This window comes from Podarcis filfolensis (genome assembly GCF_964270895.1).
Source record: "Podarcis filfolensis genome assembly, chromosome: 7".
Taxonomy (NCBI): domain Eukaryota; kingdom Metazoa; phylum Chordata; class Lepidosauria; order Squamata; family Lacertidae; genus Podarcis; species Podarcis filfolensis.
In genome coordinates, this window is record NC_139603.1 from 56,058,669 (window position 1) to 56,082,207 (window position 23,539).

A 23,539-nucleotide genomic window follows, 5' to 3' on the forward strand; every position below is an offset into this window, starting at 1 on the left:
GCTTCCCCCCCCCCCGCTCCCCTTGCACCCCCCAAATTGGCCCTGGGGGAGTCAGAAGAACCAGCACCATGCAGGGGGAGGAGAGGATGGATCATTCTGTCTGGCAAGCTGCAATGCTTTCACAGACGGAACATTCATCACAGCGCGACATTGAAGTCCACCCTTTAATTTTCTACAAGAGTTGTGTTAATTACTGGTGTTAGAGAGCCAGTGGGTAATGCAGGGAAAAGAGCAACAGCTATTGAATAAGTGAAACCACTTTAGATTTTCTTTGGCAGTCTCCCATATATGTAATGGCCAGACTCATTAATGTCTGAAATCCAACCCAGATAGGAATTGAGCAGACTTTATTAAAGGACAAATGAATAGCTTGGAATGGTTGAAATTAAAAAGCACCTTCCCTCAAATTCTTTCAGTGCAATTCTTGAGTAGGTTTATACATCCCCCCAACTCACTCCAATTTCTGATTTGCTGTATTGTTCAAAAATTTGAAGTGAAAGAATATGTGAGCACTTGCAAAATCAGAGGTTTCCTGTCTCACCTTTCATTCATCATGGTAAGAGCTTCTGTAAACCATCTGCATCCAGCTAAATACAGTGGAACGTATAAAAGCCAGGATCACTGCATGCACAAATACCTCCCAATTCCTTGTTTGTGAAAGGAGGCTGATGCTGCTTTCTTAGGATATTGATTTCATAATGTTCTATTCTCCAAACAGGCCCCAAAGGCAGCCTTTGCGATAAGGTGAGGACTGAAAATTCAAGAAGAAAGATAACACCATAAGCATTGTATATAGCTGGAGTAGGGAACCTCCGGTCCTCCAGATGCTTTTAGACTACAAAACCCATCACCCTTGATCATTGGGGCTGATGGAAGCTGGAGTCTAACAACATCTGGAGGGCCACAGCTTCTCCATCCCTATCTAGCACATTTAAACAAAAGCTATAGGTTATTTGCATGTGTGATTAATTAAAAGGGGGAAAGCCCGAAGGCATAGCTACCCACTATGCATTTGGTGTAAGTCAATCCCATTCATTCTCTCCCATCACTTGGAGACCATCATAATGGGCAACAGCATTCTTTCTCTCTCTTTTTCCTATTTATCTTTCAATTCCTGTCATAGCTTATACACTGATACACTCTCTGTCAGACCAGACAGCCACTCGCTCACTCTTTGTGTCCAAAATCCTTGTTCTGATACTCCTTTTGTGGTTCCCTTGATCTTGAAGCTGCTTATTAGCACATCATAGTGATGTTGTATTAACATTTCAGTGATGCAATGTTTGATCAAAAGTTCCTTGAGAGTTCCTTTGAGAGAAACAGGGTAACCTTTTCTCTATGCAATTACTTTTTGGTGTCCTTTTATGCTATCATCCTTACCTCTACACAATGATATTCTCTGGTTTAATTCACAAATATTGAATATTTCAAAGGCCACTTTGATCTTTCTCTAGCCTAGTGAACTGAGGTGTTCCAAATTCTATCTCCCCCCCCCCCGCCATTTCCACTCATCAGTGCTTGGTTGTGCTAAACTCCCTCTCCTAGGCTATCCAGTTTGACAAGCCCCATCTGCCCCTCACTTTCTTCTGCAGCATGTTCAGAAACCACCTTTCTTGACCATTGGAACCACTATTGGTCTCGTCTGCTTAATCTGCTGGAGCCTGTCTTTGCATGCAGGGGGAGGTCCCTAACTCACCAAGGGTTTGAGACCCATCAACTACCCTCACCTGGTTTTGCTGGCCATTTGAAGTTGTCACCGGGGTGTGGCCACTGTCACATGCTGACAGCTTCTAGAAGCCACAGGTGAGTGCTGAATGTAGGATGGGAACCAAAGGTGGACAAACTACCCCAGAAGAAACACAGCGTGCCCCCCACCAGAGGTATTACCCCTCCCCTAACACCCCTTACACCTGGCAAATAGCATACTTAGAATTTGCTATTAAGAAAAAGCCAAAATCCCCTTCAGGCCTCTCTAGCAGCTTGTTTCCTGTACAAGGGAACTGAATATATTTCTATAAACTAAGGTGCAAGGTGCAACAATCCATAATATTTTGTCATTGGGAAAATATTACTCCTGTTCTCCCTGCACTAGGGCAGCTATTGAAATTTGTGTAAACTTGTATGATGGTTGCCACAGTCATTTGGCTTTCTGTATGTTTGTTTTCTTTCCCTACCTCTTTTGTATTTTTATTTTAGTTCTAGGCCTATTTCCCCTTTTCAGAGCTTGAGTGCAGAGCATCTGTATTTAGAAAGAGCAACAGGTAAACGAATGAGCAATCTCAGTCTCAGCCATGGTGATCTCCCCTGGATCAAGATTACCCTCATTTCCAATGTCCATTGCACACAGGGACTGAATTCCAGCACTGCATCCAGGCTAAAGCCTGGAAGCTCTTTTGTTAACTGTATCCATTTTCCCTGTGAAGTATTAATTATTATTTGCATAGATAAAATACTGCTTTGAATATGAAACACAAAAGCCAGAAGATGTTTAAGAGCTGTAGTTATTTCAGGTCATCATTGAATCTGAAAGGGCCTTTTAAGATTTACATCCTCTGAAAGCAATTTGTTTCTCTCCTTTGAAGTATATGTTAGTTATGTTTGAGTTGCAAAAGAATATGGGGAAAGAACTTTGGGAGCGATCCATCTGAAATCCAGCATACCACAAACAGGCATCTGCTTGAGGCCTGGGGTTCCTCCTTCCTCTCCTCCCCCTGCAGCCCCCCACCCCCCATGCATAACCCAAATCCACTGTAGAGGTGGGAGAAAGGGCAGAAGAGAAAACCAGATGTCCCATTGGCCAAGCAGGCAGATTCATTGGATGCTGCCCTTTGGCTATGGGAACAACAAAGTATTTACTTCAGGCATTTCATTCAGTTAGTCTCCTGGCTCTGGGTAGATAGAAAACTCAGACTCAGATTTTGGTTTCTGCCAAAATCTGTAACACTCAAATCAGTATGGTACAAAAACAAGGCACAGCTTATCTCTATAAGCCTATGAGGACCTGTTAGTGTCTTTTGACAGACAGCCCAATCAGGTTAGAGAAAAGACAGATAGGAAGCAGTTATTAAGTGATGTTTTTAATGTTTGGGGCTATATATGGAAATGGAAATAGCTTTTCATTATGTATCAGCTTGAAGAGAAAATGGATTTGAATATGTGATACCGGTATGTTGTACAGCCCAAATAGCTTTATAAAATAACTGTTGTGCATAAGGCCACAGCTAGAAATGCCACAGTGAAGCTTATTCATGCATCATGGACAAGTCCAACAAAGAGGGGGGAAATAGATGACTATGAATAACTCTATTGAGAAGATCTAAGTCCTGCTTAGCTTACGTATGCACTCAAAGTACTGTGTAAATACTTGTAGAATCCTTCTGCAGTCTTGCACTGTCCAAAAAAAAAAAGTGATCTTAGGGGGAAATAACCAGAGATATATTTTCTTCTTTAAAATATTCCATAGTGTATCTTAACAGAGGGTTTCATCTCTTTGATTTATCTGCAAAACAGAAGGACTAATATACCCTATAGAGTTTGGCAAGAATGAAAACAGAAAATATGTTGTTTTATCTCAACCCAAAATTCTACCTTTTAGTGAGTCCATAGATCATTCATGACGTAGCTGTTCTGGCAGTTTTATTTGCAACTCTGGTGAGATACCCAGAGGAATGTTTTTAAAGTCAAGATGTAAGCCTCTGGGTGTTCACTTTTGTGCTTCACAGGAATCAAGGATATCAATATTTAGGAAAATGCAATAAACTCATATAATTAAACATTCTGCTAAATAAATTAAATGGCTTATATGAAAAGCATGGTAAGAAACAGGACAATTGCCTAGACTTTGTAGATATATTTCATCTGCAATTAGCCAGTGTTAGTATCGCATAGACCAGCTTTGCAACCTGATGCTCTGTAGATGTTTTGCACTACAATTCCCATCAGCCCCGGGGCACCAGGGTGGCAAAGTCTAACACCATTATTATTTGACTCCATAAACATCTATCATCTATCTATCTATCTATCTATCTATCATCATCTCTAGGCAAGGGGGAGGAAGCAAACATTCTGCCTTTGTAATGTTAACTTTCACATTCACCTTCCCCGAAATAAATTTAAACGAAGATAAATACGGGCCAGAGAATAATGTAAATGTTGTGACAACTCCAATCCCTTCTGGTAAACCTCGCTGTAGAACTTATTGCCCGCAAAATTACTTTGAATTCCAGGAGAGCCTGTTGGCCGTGTTGATTCATGGTAATAGCCTCTGTTAGAGAACTGGATCACCTCTGGTGTTTGTCCGCGACTAACAGCATTTCTTTGAATTATAGGACTGCGGTAGTATAGTGGAGTCCAGCTCCAGTTGGGAGAACAACAGTGGGGCTTGAAATCACTGCTGTAAACCCAGCATGGGGGAATGACATCTTCTAAGTTTATAAGTTGTGACATTCTAAAGTAGTGTAAAGGATCACACCGGGTTACATATGACCTACAAAGGCAGGCTCTGAAACTCATTAGGCACTGCAGCCTGACAGAAAGTGTTGCTTCATTGCTGTTCTTGATAGTTTTTCTGCCCACTGGGAATGCAACACGAAAGCCTTCTAGCACAAATTTGAACTGGGAATACCTGTGTAGACGGCTAACCCTGCGATTTCCCCCCTTTGTGTGTGTGTGTGTGTGTGTGTGTGTGTTGAAAAGGCAACTTTATTTTTATCACACTGAAATACAATGATCAATATGGAAAATACTATTCAGTCTTAGAATTCAGGGCAGATGCTACTATATGTCTTGAAAATTATTGGCAACCCTTTTTTATAAAAAAAAACTTTGGAATTTGAAAGGTGTGTCTGTTTCTTGAATAATGTATTGCTTTTATCCCTGCACATACATATATGCAAATGAGTATTTGATTTTAAATTACATTTATGTAATTAAAGTGATTAATTGAAGAGGCCTCCTGTACACACCTGCATAAGCAGGTATTATACATTCAAAATATTATATGCATGCTGCAAAATGCAAATTAAAGTAAATTAAACTGTAAATAAAATAGAACTGTTTATAGGCAGTGGTGCAATGGAGGGGAAATGCAGGGAAGTGCTGCTCCACAATTTTTTTCCATAGTAGGAGATAAGATGCCATCTGTTGAAGCACCAAAGAGGTAATTGCCTCTTTGCTCTGGCAAGTGAATGAGGTGATAAGAAGGCTGTCAAGTTTTACTATTGCTTGTGTCAGAATTGCATAGAGAAAGTCAGAAAATGACAAAAATAACCAAGCAGAAGCTAGACCTGTGAGACTGTGAGCTAGGGGCTGGCCCAGGGACATGTAGTGAGCTTCACAGAGATTTGAGTCCAAATCTTCACATTCTTGCTGATACACACTGACCACTGTGACCTATTCCTACTCTACTAACCAGAGGAAAAACTGGAAAGCAGAGGAGGATCAAGAGTCCTGGTTATTACCCTCACCTTCCTATGTTCAGCTGATAATGTAAACGAGCCAGCAGACATTGCTCTCTCTGTGTGATCAGGAACGCTGCAAAAGAGAGAGTCCCCGGTTGTGAATACTCTAGGTCAGTGGTTCAAAACATAATTAGGGACACAATTGCTTTTTATTTATTCAGCTGCAGTGGAGCAATGGAGACAAGTTTTTCCTACTGTCTGGGGAAAGGCAATTTGTGGAAATATCACAAATTTCATGGCCTGCTTTTTAGTATGCTTATTAGGGGCCACCCCACATTTTCTTCAAAACATTGCTTTGCACAGGTGACTACCATAGAATTATCAAAATTTTCAAAAGTAGGGAGTCCGTGGCTTGGCTTTTGAGAAATAGGGGGTCCTCAGTAATTAGCTAATTGGGAACCACTGCTCTAGGTTGCAAAAGAGAAGCAATGACTATCCTAGAAAATGCTGGCAATCCAAAGTGTGGCCTGTGCTATGCCATGATTCTCAACTAATTGTCCTAATTCAGGGGTCGGTAAGGTTTGCCTTGCCTGGGCCAGTTCACTCCAGCAGAGATCCTTCCATGGGCCAGATTGCGTTTTCCGGCGTCTGCAATTGCACAGATGCAATTTCTGGTGCCGCAGAAGCGAGTCCCCACGCCACGCTGTGCCACGGGTGGCTCAGTTTGGGAGCGGCTTGGGGGCCGGTTAAATGACCCCTGCGGGCTGCTTGTGGCCCATGGGCCTTAGGTTGCCTACCCCTGTCTTAATTCATGGTCCTTAGTAAGCTTAACACTCTGGTGCTGATTCTGTGCTGCTTCCTTAGTTTCAGTTTTGATAACTCCGAGTAAGAATGACTCATTGGATGACCTTACAGCTATGGTCTGTAGGAGGCAGTAGAAGGGGACATTCGTAAGCCTTCTATTCTGCCCAAAGCCACTTCAGTGGCACAATTTATTTATGCAGGTGCTCTAACCAAGTTCTGGCATTCATATAGTGTCTATGTCTATGGTAATAGACAGTTTTACAGGTGCAATCTTGCTTTGAAGTTCCTTTGCTTCAATATGGCTACTTCAGTGTTATTTACAGTGTATCCTGGAGAGTTAAAATGTTCCCCTCTGCCTTTTTTAAGGTTGCCATTTCTGATGTCAGAATTGTGTCCATTCATTCTTTTGTATAAATCCCAGCTTGTTTGTCCTATATAGAATACAGAAGTGCATTGCTGGCAGATGATGGCACATATAATATTAGAAGATGAATGAACCCCTGATGTTGCAAATGAACACCCAATGATGTGGGTGACATTTGATGGTCCTGCAACAGTGTTGCTAGAGTAGATATGTGAAGAAAGGTAGCATCCAGATCTGCCACAAGGCTTTACCGGATGTGCCTAATTTTCAACAACAGAATTATGATTGTGCAATTGGTACAGAAAGCATGCAGGTCTGAGTTGTGAGTCCATATATTCATATTTAGTTATTATCAGGTAGATTTTGCATGCATACCTTTGAAAGTGCAACTTGTTTGTGGCAGTGTACTGATCAGAGTAAAACCTAGTGATTCACTGGAGCCTTGGATCAATTATCGGACAGTCCTATACGTAGCAGTGTGGTTTGTGAACTAACAGAATCTCTTGGGCTGACCATCTGCATGTGAACTACAGCACTTCATAAGGAAAGGAAACTGAGTGGACATCTAGCTGGTGGGATGTTTGAAACAAGGGCTCAACTTGGGGGCTTCTGAGCTTGTTAGGTTGTGACCCCTATTGATCCAGGAATGGGGTTATAGTCATGTCTGTACTCACTGCTTGTTCACAATTATTATTTTTCTACCTGTAAATGCACAGGGGCCATGTAAGGCTGACTCTTAACATCCCACTGCTCTGAGCGCACACAAAACAATACTTTCCAAATGAGAATGTCTGTCATCTCTGTTTGAACTTGAATGTTAAAAGGTACTTTATTAAAGTGGTTTATCAGACTCAACATCCACCATACCTAAAAATCTGGGAGTTAGATTAAATCGTACTTTATCCTATTGATGAGGCGCTGGACTGAAACATTCTGTACGGTTATAAACTTTAATCATCCTCTAAGAATTGTCTGGACGCATTGTTGTGTGATTTCAATTATTGCCAGGGCTAAGTGAATGTCTTTCAGGTTCTGGAGCTTGCTTTTGAAGTGCATTCCTCTGCCCACATCTCCTGCAACTCCTGTTTGAAGGTTTCACTAGGGGGGCTAATAAAGTCAGCCTGGCAAAGGCAGAGGGAAATGCTACCACACAGTCCATTAGATCTTCAAACATTTCCTGAGATAAGCTGATTTGATGGTGCCTTAGGTTTTCTGGCGAATGCCCATCCTTGGCATGTAGCGAGCTTCAGAGAAGAATTCAGTAACTGTCATTAATAGAGCAAGTAGAACATTTATTTTCTACAGTCTTTATCTCATGCTTGTAAATTAATGTACATTGAAATAGTTTTGTGTTCCTTCAGGTCTTAAATGTTAATGTGCTTTTAAAAAAACAAAAAACCCTAAAGCAATATAATCTGGATGTTCTTTTTTTTAAAAAAAAGTGGAAGTGTTATTGAAAAGGATCTCTGTAATCAATGAATTCAAAAGACACTATAGGCATACCTTTCTCTCTTGTAGAAGTTTGCGTGTGTGTTTTCCCCCCCAATCACAGAACATGTGTACTGTTTTGATCTGTGGGTGAAATGTGACAGAGCTTGAATCTACGAAGGACTGCTTTAGGTAACCAATGATGGAGGACTCTCCATGTGGTGGCCTGAAAGTGTGAAATGATTCACCATGCAGATCTATGCCGCCACAACTGTAATTCACAACAGTGTCCATGTGGTGGCTGTTTGCTTTCCTGACTTTTAGTCATACTACTAGGGGATTCTGGAATGAACTGCAACTGGATGTGCTGGGGCCTGCCTCTTCATCCCTGAGCTCAGGCCAAGCACAAACTCTTGAGGATTAGGTCATAAGAACATAAGAAAAGGCTGATGGATTAGGCAAATGGTCCAACCAGTCCAACATCCTGTTCTCACAGTCTTCAATCAGATGCTCATGGGAAACCTGCAACCAGGACATGCGGGCAAAGCAAACTGGTTACTGCTAAGACCAGGGAGCAGGTTGGGAAGACAGAAGATCAAGCAGGTTCACACTTAGTTTTGAAAGATTCATAATTTGTTGTTGTTCTTAAAATTCATACATGGGGGCTGCTCATTTGATTTGAGGGTGTTTAACCCTTCCCTGCCCCATAATTTACTTGATTGAGATTGCCCCATCCCTGAGCTGCCATTCACTCTATGGGGGAAAATACAGAAGTGAACTGGACATCTGCATTTCTCTCTTACCCCATCCCACCCCCAAACTTTGATTTAGAAAATTGTGCTGGAGAGGAAAGTCCCTGCACCACTTCCCTGGTTAAAGTACCGGATCCTCTCCCCCAGTGGATGCATTTTGTAAACAAACAAACAACATACTTCAGAACATCAGACATGAGTCACCTGAAAGTGTGTGTTCTTTGGCGCTGATTGAAATGGCTGTTCCACTTCAGACTGCAGGTTGGCCAATGTCAGAAACAGGCTGCTGAAAGGGTCTTAGCTCAGCCACAGCACATCTAATTTGCATGTGGGGAAATGACCTCTTTATCAAATACTGGAGAGCCACAGCCAATCACTGGGTACTGATCTAGATGGACAAAAGATCTGATTCAGAATAGAGCAGCTTTATATGTTCTGTGTGCTGTTATATAAGACTTTGTTCGGATCCAGTATGGTCATTCTTAGGAGATCTCAGGAGTGATTGCTCCTCCATACAGAATATTTCTTTCACATAGAAAATAAGTTTTTCGGGGACAAGGCTTTGGTCAGCATATGAGATCAGGCAATGAGGCAATAAGCAAGATGAAGGATATATTGTAAAAGAGTGAATATAATAAAACTCATTTGGTGTGCGTGAGTCAGCTGTCTGTCAGTCAGCCAAGGGAATACGGGGTTGCTAATCTTGATTCTGGAGCCATGTAATACTATTGTACCTTTAAAATATGCCTAGAGAGAGACTTCCACCAGCTGTGGCATCAGTTGCTACTGCAGCAAATGTTAAGGAGGCACAGAGGGCCTAGAAACTTTGCAGTTGTTTAGGGTTTGTGTACAGATTTTGGATTCATTCTTTGGCTTCTATTCCATCTAAATATGGCAAACATGAAAGTATAAGTTAGGAAATTATAGCATAAACTCAGAGCATTCACACCCTGCCTTTTTTACCAGTAAGAGGCAGCTATCTGCCTCCCCCACTAGAGAAAGTTCATTAAGTTAATTGGGTCAACATGGCATCCCTAGACAGAGTAGCAAACCCATCGTATTAAGAATCAATGTGTCTGTTAAAGAGCTGGAGGCAATGATGGGTTGTATCAACTAGACCATGAAATATGGCTCACCGTCTTCTAATCTCAAATTCCAGTTATCTTGTTAGAAGCCTTTAAGTTCTTTCTAACTTGAGTCTTTTAGCTTAGCATACTTTCAGGCACTAACTAAATGATAAGTTCAGAGGACAATGTGCTACAGAAGAAAGACAGATATTAGGAATGAATATAAAAAGATCTTCTACATAATATGTAAAAAATAAACCATGTTCCAAAATTATGTTAATCAGTACTACATTATTGGTGCTTCTCCACTGGTATGTACAGCAGAATTCTGAACAGTGCTCAACATTATATATAGAGAGAGAAAAATTAGAAACTCACACAGGATCTGCAGGATTCTGAATAGTTATTATTGTGTTTCAAAAGATATAATAAAATTATTTGGAGAGCGACTGTTGCAGATGTTGCTTATACCCAATTATAGGGCATCTCCCTCATTCAGCAAAGGTCTCTGAGCCCCCAGAGAGGCTGTTAATGATGGTTATTAGGAGAGGAGGGGGAGGTAAGTCATCTTCTACCAGCTCCTAGCTATGCACTTTTCTCTAGATCTAACCCACTGTATTTTTATTATCAATATTTATTAATTAATTTGTTTAACAAAATTTGTACACTGCTTGATTGTAAAAAACAAAGAAACAAAGAAACAAAACCCTCAGAGGTTACAGCCCTCCCCTTCCCTGTGTTGTTGTAAGCTGCCCTGGTAATGTTGATTGATACTAAAGGCCTGGTTATAGATTTCAGAAAATGATAAGTATGCTTGGAAGCACATGCAGAGTTAACATTTTACTCTTATTAAACAGTGCAAAATAGGTGGTGGAACTTAACATAGTTTGCAAATGTTAGCACATCACACCTCAAGCAAGATGCCACTACAAAAGTATTCATATTTTAAAGATGTGTGAAATCCCATGCTTAAAAATTTCTGCAGAAAGAACATGGGGACCATAGAAACCAACTCCTAGGGGCCGAGGGCCCTTCAGGGGCCCCAATAAAATATTTGAGGGGGTCAGCCTCCCCCCAAGTTGATGGGCATTGGCATTCAAATGGTTTTTGTGTGCTGCATCATGTGATTGATTATGTGGGGTGGAGCTTACTTGTCTCCCCCATTTTTTTTCAAGTTGTCACCCTTGATGGGTAGAATGGCAGATCTGTTTATATTCTAGAAAAGGTGTACATTTTCAGGGGAAGAATTTGGTCTTTCAAATTTCAGTGGGTCCCTATGTAAGGTCAACATTTAGTACACACACCCCAGCCTCTCACCTTCCATTCTGCTCAATTCACTACGTCATAGTTGTGACGCCCTGCAGTGCCCCTAGTTTTGGTGTCCAGTGCAGCAGAACTGGTTGCACTGTCCTAAATCCACCTCTGACATTTGGAGGGGGAGTAATCTGAAAACTGTTCACAGAGCACTTCGACTGCAGTCCTGTGGTCCACGATAGGGCATCCCAAGGAACATCCGACAGATTGGATTCCCTCTCCAGCATCAAGGACAGAACTCCAGTACTGTCAAGGAAAGTTGAGTGTTGGTTCCATCATCCACCCCTCTCTGCTGATCCTGAATCCTGATTCCCTGTCCCAGCCAACACTGGGACTCTAACATCAGTTGGGCCACAAAGATGGCTTATCAGGGGCATGCTAGCAGAGGACCAAGAACCTGCTTGGATCCACAGTCATCCCAGTACCTTGATCAACTCCCACATTGGGAAGAAATTTAGACACACTCAGGAATGTCCAGATTTCTCCTTCTCATTGCCTCTAGTGGAATGTATACCGATACATTTTAAAAAAGAATAACCCAGAAGTTGATGGAGGACCATAGAGAGTTCCTCTGCCCTCACTGCTGCCCTGTCAATTTCAGCCCTGCAGGGTGTAGGGTGAGATGGTTAAATCACGTTTAGATTTTGCCCACCCACCTTTGGAATGCAGCCTTGGTGCCTAAGTAGAGAAAAAAAGCACACATGCTCTCCTTTCCAAAGTCTCTTTGCACCTTAAAACATCTCTGTCCATCTCTGTGCCTTCAAAAAGTATCATGTAAGGCAGTTCTCAGCTGCATAAGTTCTGCATCAAATTATTTTACAGTGTGATATATAAAATCCAGGGTCTTACTGAAGCCTGGTGAGTGCTTCTGAGCTGCAGAATGAAGAAACACCAGCACTAATGAACACATTTATATGGGTACTTTGAGAGAGAGAGAGATTTTCTCAAGAGGATTGAGCTTTGCCCTATACATCCCAATAAACTTCGTGTGAGAGGAGACTGAATTAGGAGTCATTCACCTGGAAGAGGCAAGTGTGTGTGCATGTGTGGAGGAGGGGGGAGGATCAGCTTCCAGAAACAGAATTAGAGGAGCACAGAGTATGTGTCTGCTTCTTCTTAGATGTGGTGCTGCAAGAGTGTGTCATAGAGATTGTGGCCCACGATAGGAAACAATGGGCATTTTATGTGGGTAAATGGTGTCGAGGGGTAGCCAATATGGTTCCCTCCCAATGTTGGACTACAACTTTTATCATCCCATACTGTTGTCTGTGCTGGCTAGGGCTGATGAGAGTTGCAGTTCGATAGCATCTGAAGGGCTACCCCCAAGAAATGGATATTGCTGAGCCACAAGATATTGTTTGTGTTAATTCACCATAGTTCTAAATCAAGCAAATGGTGGGTTGGGGTCTATCATCAGGAGTGTGTGGAATAGAAGATAATGTTCAGGAAGAGGCGGGAGCCTATTTTTAATGGTTAAGACTCAATCACATTTCTTAAAACTTTACTATTTTAGTCATTGCAGTTAAACTTTATTCCACCCCAAGATGATCTCAAACTTATCTGTGAATAATTGGGTGCATCACATTCTCTTTTGTTATCAGTGAATACAAGTTACATTCTTCCAATTGAGGCTGGGCAAATTGCCAAGGAAGGCTATTTTCATTAAGACATCGATAAACCAAGCAGTGCACACCAATTGGCCCACTGCAAATTGGTGATTAACCTAACAGTTAGATGGGCTTTTGTGAGTGCAGCCTTATTAATCAAGCATCAGTTGGGTTAATCAAGATACCAAAAGTAATTTGTAGGAATAAATATTTTATTGCCATTAATAAAGCAAAAGGGAATATCTTAATGAATTTCCTTCTAATAACATTCAAGCTGTGGACTCCCCCACCCCCTTTAATATCTACATTTGCAGGATTTAACATTTGCCATTGGGTAGGGAAGTCATTCAGTGTGCACAACTTGCTCAAATATCAGTCACCCATCTAATTACTGGTGTGTCTGATTTCTTCAACTAAGTATTAGTGGACATAAACTCTGTTTATAAGGAAAGTGTTCAGGGTTTCTCTCTCTTTCCGTTTCTGGTAAGTTGGGAATTGGAGTCCATGGTGGCAGTAGGGAAAGGACAGCACTTAAATGGCCAATTCAGAAGATGAAATCTATGTATAGAACTTTTGCAAGGTTCATGTTCCATGTCACGTCAATAACATCTGCAACTGGCAGCTACAACTACAAATGTTGAATCACTTTTGTTTAGGAATTTTTGTAGGCCAAGATCAACATGCAAAGAGAAAACACAGTTCAAACAATGATCCCTTTATCAAACAGGTCTAAGTACTTATTTAGTAGCATAAAGCATACCAAACCTTCATGTCCCCTGCTATGAGTATATGAAATTACTCAGGGCACTAAGTGCTTAATGCTTTCTTGAACTGACTCATTGTCCTTCAAGCTGAGAACAGTATTATTTTAGGGAAAATATATTTGTTCGGACAAATCTTGGCATTGCTATGTAGAAAGAGATTTGTATAATATGTTTGAATCCTCAGATTGTCTGTTATATTTGCCTTCATATGATTTTATCCTGTGTAGTGCCCTGAAATCTGTGAGTATAGAGCAGTATACAATTTTACTACTACTACTACAACTACTACTACTGTTTTTCTTTTACTTTTTGTTATAGGTTGTCGTTTTGTTCTTGTTTAAATGATTTATTGTTTGTTTGCTTTTTAGACCGTACACTACATAGAGATTTTTGAAATATTATAAATAAAAACAAGTCAAACTCTTGAGTAGATCCATTGAGGTCAATGAATTTAAATTCACACTTAAGTCCATTGGTTTCAGTGGGCCCTCCCTGAATATGACTTAGGCTACAATCCCCACCCTTACATGCCTAGGTATAAGCCCCACTGAATTCAGTAGGACTTCCTTCTGATTAGAAATTGTTAGGATTGCGCTATTAGTCTTCTACAACCCAAGATTAGCACTCCGTGAGAACACTCTGAGAGCTGTTCTGCCTTTGGATTTTTTTTATCACATATCTGGGGCACTCTCTTCTAACAAGTATTGTTTGCCCAGAGACAAGGCTTCTTTTCTTGGCTGCAGCTAAGGAAACATTTTGTCATTGTTGGAAGACAAACAACTAGATTCCCTAAGCTCTTGTCCTGAAGCACATATGACAGTGGTATAAGGTTAAGTGAGTTTTTAGAATACCACCTTATTCAAAATATTGTCACAATGTTTCTGGTTCATCCCTTAGGATTCTGAAAGTATTTGAGATAGTTTCCAAAATCCATCAGTAAGAATTTTCTGGAGCTTATGAATCACATCAGAACATGGCATTTGCAACTAAGTTAAATGCCTGAAACAATGAGTGTTTGAAATCTGTTATATAATACCTGCATGTAGCAGACAGTTTTGAAACAATGCTAAACACTTATTGAGGTCAAGTACCTCTCAAGTTGGTTTTGCTTTCCATTCCTTTCTGAAGATACTGGCTGCAGATGTTTGAATCCACCCACCCACTGCAGCCATGAGGACTAGAAAAAGAAAAGTTATAGTTCACAGAAAGTTTTGCCCTAGATTCCAAATCAAACACCAGTCAAAAACAGTGCTGGCAAACTTGAGAATTCACTGTGCCTGCATCCCATGAAAACAAATGAGGCTTAATCACCAATGCTCTTAAATGCCACTAATTTCAATGGGCTTTTAGTGTGTACGGCATTCTCAGGCCAAAACATTTATTTTTAAAAACTGGTGTTGTTCTTGAAAGTGCCTGCATGTTTGAATTCGGGACTGTTCTAGCAATGCATTTTTTAAAAGTAAATAATAATAATAAATTAAGAAAATGAAAGTAAATGATATTGTACTGCAGCCTTAGCACTGCTGCATAAGTTACAACTAATGGGTTTTCTCCTTTTGTTTTCCCACAGTTGATTGGCTTTGTTTATGCCTGTTACGTGATCAGCATTTTCATGGAGGAAGAGGACAGCTGTAAGTACTGAATACACACCTACCCATCACTGGAGCCACAATGCTGGGGTGAGATTTAGTATTACGCTACAGCCAACTGCTCAGAACTGGTGGCTTATATTTGCAAAAGGCATCCTTTCATTGATCACCGGTAGCTTTGTCCTAAATCAGTCCTTTTTCTGCAGGAAGTGTGCATGTGCTTTGCAAAGGCTTACACAACCAACGTTTTCCTGAAATGTGCCTACAGTTTCATTGATACTTGGCATGCCAACTTGGTTAACGGTGATTATCAGTTATATTGGGAAAGCTATGTTTTCCATTGCAGTGACAATTTCTTGTAATGCAATGTGATTCTGGCATGTGCGGGATTCAGAGAGCACCCCCACACATTGAAAGAATATGTGAGGGGCTTTCATGCACCAGCTCACCCCACCACTGTGTACTGTGGCTGCAGCCCCACTGCCCACACATTCAGCCAGCATCCGGTGCATAGAAGCTCTTGACTCTTGGTGATTGCACAGATGTCAGGATATGTGGCTGCACTGTGCATTGCAGGGGGCAGGCAAGAACTAGCCAATGTGACCCTGCAATTACCATTATGTGTCCTTTCTATGTGTTTATATGGATGTCTGAATCCCCACCTCCCAGCCATCCACTTATCCCCCTCTATCTTCCTTCCCACTTTGACTTGCAGTTTTTGAGGCACATTTTTCTCGTTCCTGAAAAGTTGGAGCGTATGACAGATGATTCCACAGTGAGCATAATATGAAGGAATGGAAAACAATTCTAGCATCCCTAAAGATCCAATTTCCTCATGACTGTACCAATTCTTTGAAATGAATGCTCTGACATCCTTACCACGTTTATCACTGTTCTGACTGTCTTCTGGGTCAGCCTGATCCTTGGGAATGGATGATTTTTGGCTCATAGTCTGTCTTTTGTCTCTGTGCTGCATAAGGATCTATAACAGCTGGATTTTACTCTAAATATAAGAGATACAATTGTATAATTATACAGCTTAATTTCAGCATTGTCAGCCAAGACCCCATCTTCGCTAAATGTTGAAAACACTATTATACCACTTGAAACAGTCATGACTTGCCCCAAAGGATCCTGAGGATTGTTGTTTGTAAAGGGTGCCCTGGCAGAGCTCCAGTTTCCAGAGATCCCAGGGAAGAGGGGTTGATTTTTATTTGTTGTTGTTGTTTAGTCATTTAGTCGTATCCGACTCTTCGTGACCCCATGGACCAGAGCACGCCAGGCACTCCTGTCTTACACTGCCTCCCACAGTTTGGTCAAACTCATGTTGGTAGCTTCGAGAACACTGTCCGACCATCTTGTCCTCTGTCGTCCCCTTCTCCTTGTGCCCTCAATCTTTCCCAACATCAGGGTCTTTTCCAGGGAGTCTTCTCTTCTCATGAGGTGGCCAAAGTATTGGAGCCTCAGCTTCACGATCTGTCCTTCCAGTGAGCACTCAGGGCTGATTTCCTTCAGAATGGATAGGTTTGATCTTCTTGCAGTCCATGGGACTCTCAAGAGTCTCCTCCAGCACCATAATTCCACTCTGCAAATGGTAGCTCTGTGAGGGGAATGAGGGTCTCCTACCATCTCTCAGTACCCTTAACAAACTACATCTGCCATGATTCTTCGGGGGAAGCCATGATGTGTGATGATACTTTAAATGTCTAGTGAAGAAGGGGCCCCATGGGCACTGACCTTTAAGACTTTCCTTAATGAAATATCCTTGCCTTATTCAGTTCACGGAAGTTATTGGTCTGAAACCTGGCAGGAAGGCTTAAAAATTAATAACAGCCACCTCTTTCATTGCCGTGCAGGGCTTAAAGGGATATGGTTGAGGATCAGCCAATGAATGCATTCCAAAAGGCAATAAAGGAATGTTGTTTAAAGTGATTGCTCTTCTAGTTTTTGTCTCATATGAGGACACCTTTCATTATTTATTTCAAATGGCTTGTAATTCAGTGGTCACAACATATGTATGCAGTCCCAGGTTCATTTCCCATTAATGAATCTCAGGTAGTAAGTAACACTCAGAAAAATGGCTCTCTGAAATATTGTAGAACTGTGTACACATCCATTTTCCTCAATGGAGCAATAGTAGGCTCCTTGTTTCACTTGGCAAAATAACACTGAACAAAAATATTAATTCATTGCCTCTCAGCACTATGGTTCTGAGCTGAAGTACTGTATGTCTTTACTACAGCTGTTGCTTGCTTAAATGTATAGATCTCTTGGCTCTCCAGTGTTTTGTGTAGTTTGTCTCCCTGCACATACTTCAAAAAAGCAGCCATCGGAGAAGAGATAGATCCTGGTCAGGAACATGACTCAGGGGTATGGAGGTTAATCCTTTCCCCACACTATTTTCCCTGCTGGAAATTGCTCCCCTTTCCTGTCCAAGCTCCTCTTTGTTAAATGTGCTAATGCCCAATGTGAGAGGTCTAAGTGTTTGTCAAGCATTCTGTTTGCCAGACACACTGTTTGATGAAATGCCATGGCTTGAGTGGTTTCTTAGTAGTCGCGCCAACAAGCTCCATGGAGTAACTGGGGTGGTGTGCTACCAGGGGTGGCTCATGTAGGTTGAAGGGAAGGTGGAGTAAAAGTTTGGAGAGCATATATTTCCTCTCACTTCCCACTATCCTCAGAAATATATGTGTGCACATGTTCATGAGAAAGAGAAAGGGATAATGTGTTTGGTTAGAAAAGAGATGAAATGCAGATTCTTGCCCTTTTAGTGACTCTTCTATCAGATCCAGTTCCCATAGGTTATTGTTCTCCCATTACCTTCGCTCATATATTTGGAAGGATGCATCAGTCCAGTATAAAGATTATTGTAGCTCAAAAGGATTATAATGGGTGGGGGACATGTTAAATAAGCATTTCAGCAACACACTTGTATTCTCCCACTAACAAAGTCTGTTTATATTAATTACTTCCTTTAATTTGTCAGCCTTTCATTTGTATCTGTATTAATCTTAACCTGTGCTATATATAGAATTAAAATTACACTCAGAGCAGACAGAAAACAAACTCAGAAACTTATTATCTTGCCAAATGGTAGGCTGAGAGCAGTCTGGAATGGAATGGGAGAATGGAATATGATTTAGCTTTACATATACATGTCATAGGCAACTGGAGAAAAAAGTTTACATGTTCTTTACTTGGGGCCACTGATACATTTTAATGTCCCATTGTTTCAATAAAAGTTAACTGCATTTTCATATGTGCATCCTGAGGTACATACGGTGTTGTTGTTGCGTTTGAGTTCAAAGGCATGGACAAAATAATCTGCAAACATAATTGGCTCCTCAATGTAGAGGTACCTTTTAAGCCCCTAAAAGCAGTTGAAATCAAAAAGATTCTTCTAACGTCCAGGAACAGAAGTCACAATTCCTAAATTCGTTACACAGTGTAATTTATATCAAGCTATTATTTAAAGTTAATATATTCTAGGAGCCCCCATATCATTCTTTGCCAATTCTCGAAGGAGAATGTTGCATAATAGCAGAATCTTCTGACACCCATAGAGAAATAGCCAGCTGTTATAGTATTAATTAACACATAATACATTATTGCCCTTCCTCTCAAGCTGTAATATTTGACTGCACTAAATGAAATATAATGCAGAATTTACACATGAATACCAGCCATCTGTTGTTAACATTCTAAATAAAGTGAGGTTTGTTTTTAGTTGTTCCATTCAATATTTATACAGCTAGGTATTATGCACCCTTCCTCTCAATAACTTTTAATTAAAAAAAAGCATTTTCATGAATATATTCACGTTAACAAGAACAAGTTGGATCCAGACTAAGTTAGGCACACTTTAGCCCCAGTGAAAGCAACAGGACTTAAGTTTATGATGATTAACTTATCCTGTTGATTTCAGTGAGACTAACCTAATCTAGATCAAACCTGCTGTTCTCATTAACAGTGTTGCTAGATTTGGTTGGATTTTGAAGTAAACAGCATAGTAGTATTTTGAAAAGAGCTTCTACACTAACAGACATTGGGCACTTCCACGCCAGCTGTATCCTTCATATTCCGTGTCCGAGATACTACTTTTTAAGTCCATATTCCTAGGGAGCAGAACATGTCCCAATTTTCCCACTCACCTCATATTATGTGGGTGTTCCATAAACTGGACAAATCTGATAGGTACAGTGGAAGGCAGGTATGGTCACAAATAACTGGCTTTTGTGAACCTGATTCAAAACAAAACTAAAAGTTCTGGCATGTGTGACATTTATTGTGGGGGCCTGGGGGGCATTACAATATTTCCTTCCACTTATTTTCTGGGAGCAGCCATAGTAAGTTGCCTTAAACAATATATGAATTAGCTTCAAAACTTAAGTTTAGTATATATTGCAGTTGACTGACTTATTCATAAGAGCAAAAGGTTTCTGGTGAACAATATCTAGAAAACTGTGCAGCACGTACAGTTGCAAAATGTTTATTCACATCAGTGTGTGTTCATGACTACATAGTTCTCAAGACACTGCTCAAGAGTGCATCTCAGGTTGCAATTCTCATTCAGTTGGGGATAATTGATTAGTGCCCTAATGTGAGGATGATTTATATTCAGCTTAATCCAGACCTTGCCTTGGCAATGCTCCTTTCAAGCCAGCAAAAGGAGACATTTGGTCCAGCAAAAGGAGACATTTGGAGATCCTGCTGATGGGGGGAGTTGACTTTGCTGATTTCCTCTCAGTCCTCATTGTCACCTCACACACTATTCCAGAGGGTCCCTGTCCCTCCAGAACAATGGGAAAGTGTCACGGGAGGTTGCAGGGGGGAGTGAATTGACCCTGGTCACTTCTGTTGCCACCTTAGACTGCAGGAATATCACCCGAATGGAACTCTGCAGAGGGAATATTTTGACTTAGAAGCCATCTTTTCCTAAGCTTCCTAGCTGCACAGCAAAGGGGGTGATTTTCATTCCAATTACAGCTGGATAGGAAAGGATAAACCAACATGTGTGCTGCTCTATGGATAATAATCACCCCCCCCAATTAATTAAATAAAATCAGGAGATGGAGCTGCATGCTGCGCCTTAAGCATAACATACTGTTTCGCCAAATAATATTGTGGCGCCTTTAAGGTTAACAAGTTGTCACAAACCCCTCTGCTGCTTTTTGCTTCAACTGACTTAGCTGTGCATCTGTAAAATTCCAATAAATAAAAATGATCTAATTGGCCAGAGTCAAGTAGTTTCCCACCATCTTGGAGAAAGAAAGGGAAGGGGCAGGAGCAAGGATGAAGACAAAATTAAAATATAGGCATCACTTCAAAATGATGCTCAGGGGGGATTAGTTTATTAAAGGATTCAGTAAGTCCACTGTGTTCTAGTATATATCATTTTCTTCTATGCCACTTAGGGTTGGATAGATTGTATTGTTTAATAAATTTCTTCATGTCAAGCATCATTTTGAGGCTTTGCCTCTCTTTTTCCCACCACACAAGAGTCGTTCCTTAGCAGCAGCATTGCTTTTATTACAGCATCCTTGGTGGAGAGGTAATTACATATTATGATGCTGTGTGTAGAGTAGAATAGATGATAGAGTAAATTAATCAGGCCCTACACCTGACGTGCCCTGACCATAAATTAACTTAATTATATACCAGTGAATGATCTTGGGATTCAGTTTAGATAAATTTCCTCCCTGATATTTTATATGTCTGTTTTGTTTTGTTTAAGAGTGAATTAGTTTGCCATTCTCAGCATATTAGCATGCAGCGCTTGGCTTTTCTCTTGGGCCTTTTGCTGTTTAGGACACAGAACTGCGACAGAGAATATCAGCTTTCATCTGAGGCCTGAGGGAGGGAGTGAAAGAAGGTACCTGAATATTTGTCTGGGGTGGCAGTAGTGGGCTGCTGATTCATGCAGAATTGGGCTGACAACTTGTCATGATTATATCTGAGCATCTTTTATATAGATATATAGATGTGGACATAGAAAGACACAGATAGAGAAGCAGCTGGTTATTTGAGCTTACTGCACAGCCACCCAGGACGATTCTTCGTCAGATTTGATAGCTTGATGTGGTGTCTTTGGGGCCTAAGGACTTTTAAAGGCAACAGGCCCTTGTGCTGTCTCAAATCTCAGCCTAAATGCCACTGGAAGTGAGAAAAGGCACTATTATATTCCACTGAGAACACAATACAGTACAGTTCTTGCTGGGAAAGTGTGTGCGTGTTTCAAAAAAAGGGGGGGAGGGGGAGCAAAATTTAAAAGACTTTTAAACATTCTTTTTTAAAAAAATTAGATGCATGGAAACACTCAGTGGGTGCATTTTCTGAAAAGCCTGTAAATTTAGAACAGCAAACAGTTTCTTCAGAAAGGATAACTATCAGAAAAGTAATTTTCTTTTAATCATTAGACTGTTTCTGCCTTCAACTAGTTCAGTTTTCAGTATAGTGCTATCCCATTCTATACCTCAGATGATCTAACCCACAGCAACTATGACGATTCAGTTCGGTGTTCATGCATGCATGCTACCTTATCACAGGCTAAGTTTATCCAAAGAAGTAGTAGTTGCTCTAGACAGCATCTTAAAAAGTAGAGACATCACCTTGCCAACAAAGGTCCGTATAGTAAAAGCTATGGTTTTCCCAGTAGTGATGTATGGAAGTGAGAGCTGGACCATAAAGAAGGCTGATCGCCGAAGAATTGAAGCTTTTGAATTATGGTGCTGGAGGAGACTCTTGAGAGTCCCATGGACTGCAAGAAGATCAAACCTATCCATTCTTAAGGAAATCAGCCCTGAGTGCTCACTGGAAGGACAGATCATGAAGCTGAGGCTCCAATACTTGGGCCACCTCATGAGAAGAGAAGACTCCCTGGAAAAGACCCTGATGTTGGGAAAGATGGAGGGCACAAGGAGAAGGGGACGACAGAGGACGAGATGGTTGGATAGTGTCTTCGAAACTGCAAACATGAGTCTGACCAAACTGCGGGAGGCAGTGGAAGACAGAAGTGCCTGGCGTGCTCTAGTCCATGGGGTCACGAAGAGTCGGACACGACTAAACGACTAAACAACAACAACAGTAGTTGCTCTATTAGCATGGTTGTTATCCTATATTCTCACCATGAACAAATCCTATCAAATTCATTTGGGCTTACCTTTGAGTAGACATTATATGATTGTACTGTTAGTATTAGTTGTTTCAAGAGGAGGAGGATGATCTGTGGTTAGTCTGGGAAAGACAATGAGACAGCTTGGCTCCCAGCTGGCTGGAATGAAGCCCAGGTGGACTTTTGAGGAGTGGGGTTCAGAAAGCAGAGGCACAAAGCAAGCAGGAAAGCTACTTCCTCTTTATAAGCTGCAGAGACCACCGAAGAGGCAAGTGATGAGGAGGATGACTTACAATACAGAGGACAACTATGTTGGAGATGAAAGGGCAGCCAAAATACTGAAAGAGGGAGGTTCTGGGAGCTGATAATTGGTGTGTGAGAGGGATAGGCTGTTCTCAGTCATTGATACCACATAATGTACTATGGTTTTTAGGACCAAGAGCCAAAACTAAGAGCTGCCTGAAGCTCTGTCTTCTGTGAAGAAGCAAGCTAAGAACATGTTGTTTTGTTGAATGACTTGTGTCACATCTCTCTGTTGTAAACCTGGCTAGCTAACCCCGGTTAATACAACACAGGCCACAGCAAATAAAACAGATACAAATAAAATAGCTTCATAGCAAACAGCTGCTTCCACGCCAGTGTCCCTCCTCTTCCCACATTTAATGGTGGGGTCCGCCTGACACAGTCATCCTCCTTTAACTCTCCCAAGCCAGTTGACCCATTGCACCACTCATCTGTATCTGTAATACTCATCTATATTTTTTTCAGCAAATGAAAGGAGACCTTTAGCCCTAGCTATCAACCGTACAGATATTTTCAAGAGGGATAGGAAATAGCAGAAAACTGCAGGTTGTACCAACCACTCTTGTGGTCTTCCTTTCTCCTGCACAAAAAGTTGCTGGTTCAGAGCATTAGCTTGCTGATGGCACCAAGGGGGAAGAAGCAAAAGGCCAATCTTAGACTCCTTGCCAACTGCTGTTTATTCCTACATTGTTTTATTGCTTCCTTCTGGCACCAGCTCCTTCCAGCGTTACCTTCATTATTTAAGGTGACTTAGATATCAGCTATTATGATTCCTGCAGAGCTACAAAGCAGCTGCCCTTGGAAAATAAATCGTATTTTGCAGCCAGTAGCAGCTAAAACAACTAGTTTCTCCTGCAACCAGCAGTGATCCACAGGTTGTGGAAAACTCCTCTCTTCAACTCTGCAAGACATTGCTTAATAGCTGGGCTCCACACAGGGCTCTTTGTAGTAAGAAAGTACAGGTCCCGCTAAACTATTTCTCAATGCATAGGCTGTTTGAACTGCTATAGACTATATAGAAGAGGAGATTGTGTCTT

General features: G+C 41.1%; 1 protein-coding gene across 2 annotated transcripts in view; it reads left to right on the forward strand.

Annotated features, from left to right (window-relative positions):
* The window catches only part of NKAIN3 (sodium/potassium transporting ATPase interacting 3), a 193,138-nt gene that overhangs the window by 162,370 nt on the left and 7,229 nt on the right, over positions 1-23,539 (forward strand). The window contains exon 5 of one of the 2 annotated variants that reach the window (XM_083623475.1): positions 15,070-15,178. In XM_083623475.1, coding sequence (XP_083479601.1) covers positions 15,070-15,141 — 72 coding nt within the window. In that variant the 3' untranslated portion in view covers positions 15,142-15,178. The remainder of the gene's footprint in view (positions 1-15,069; positions 15,179-23,539) is intronic. The other variant, XM_083623474.1, reaches the window with a different exon arrangement.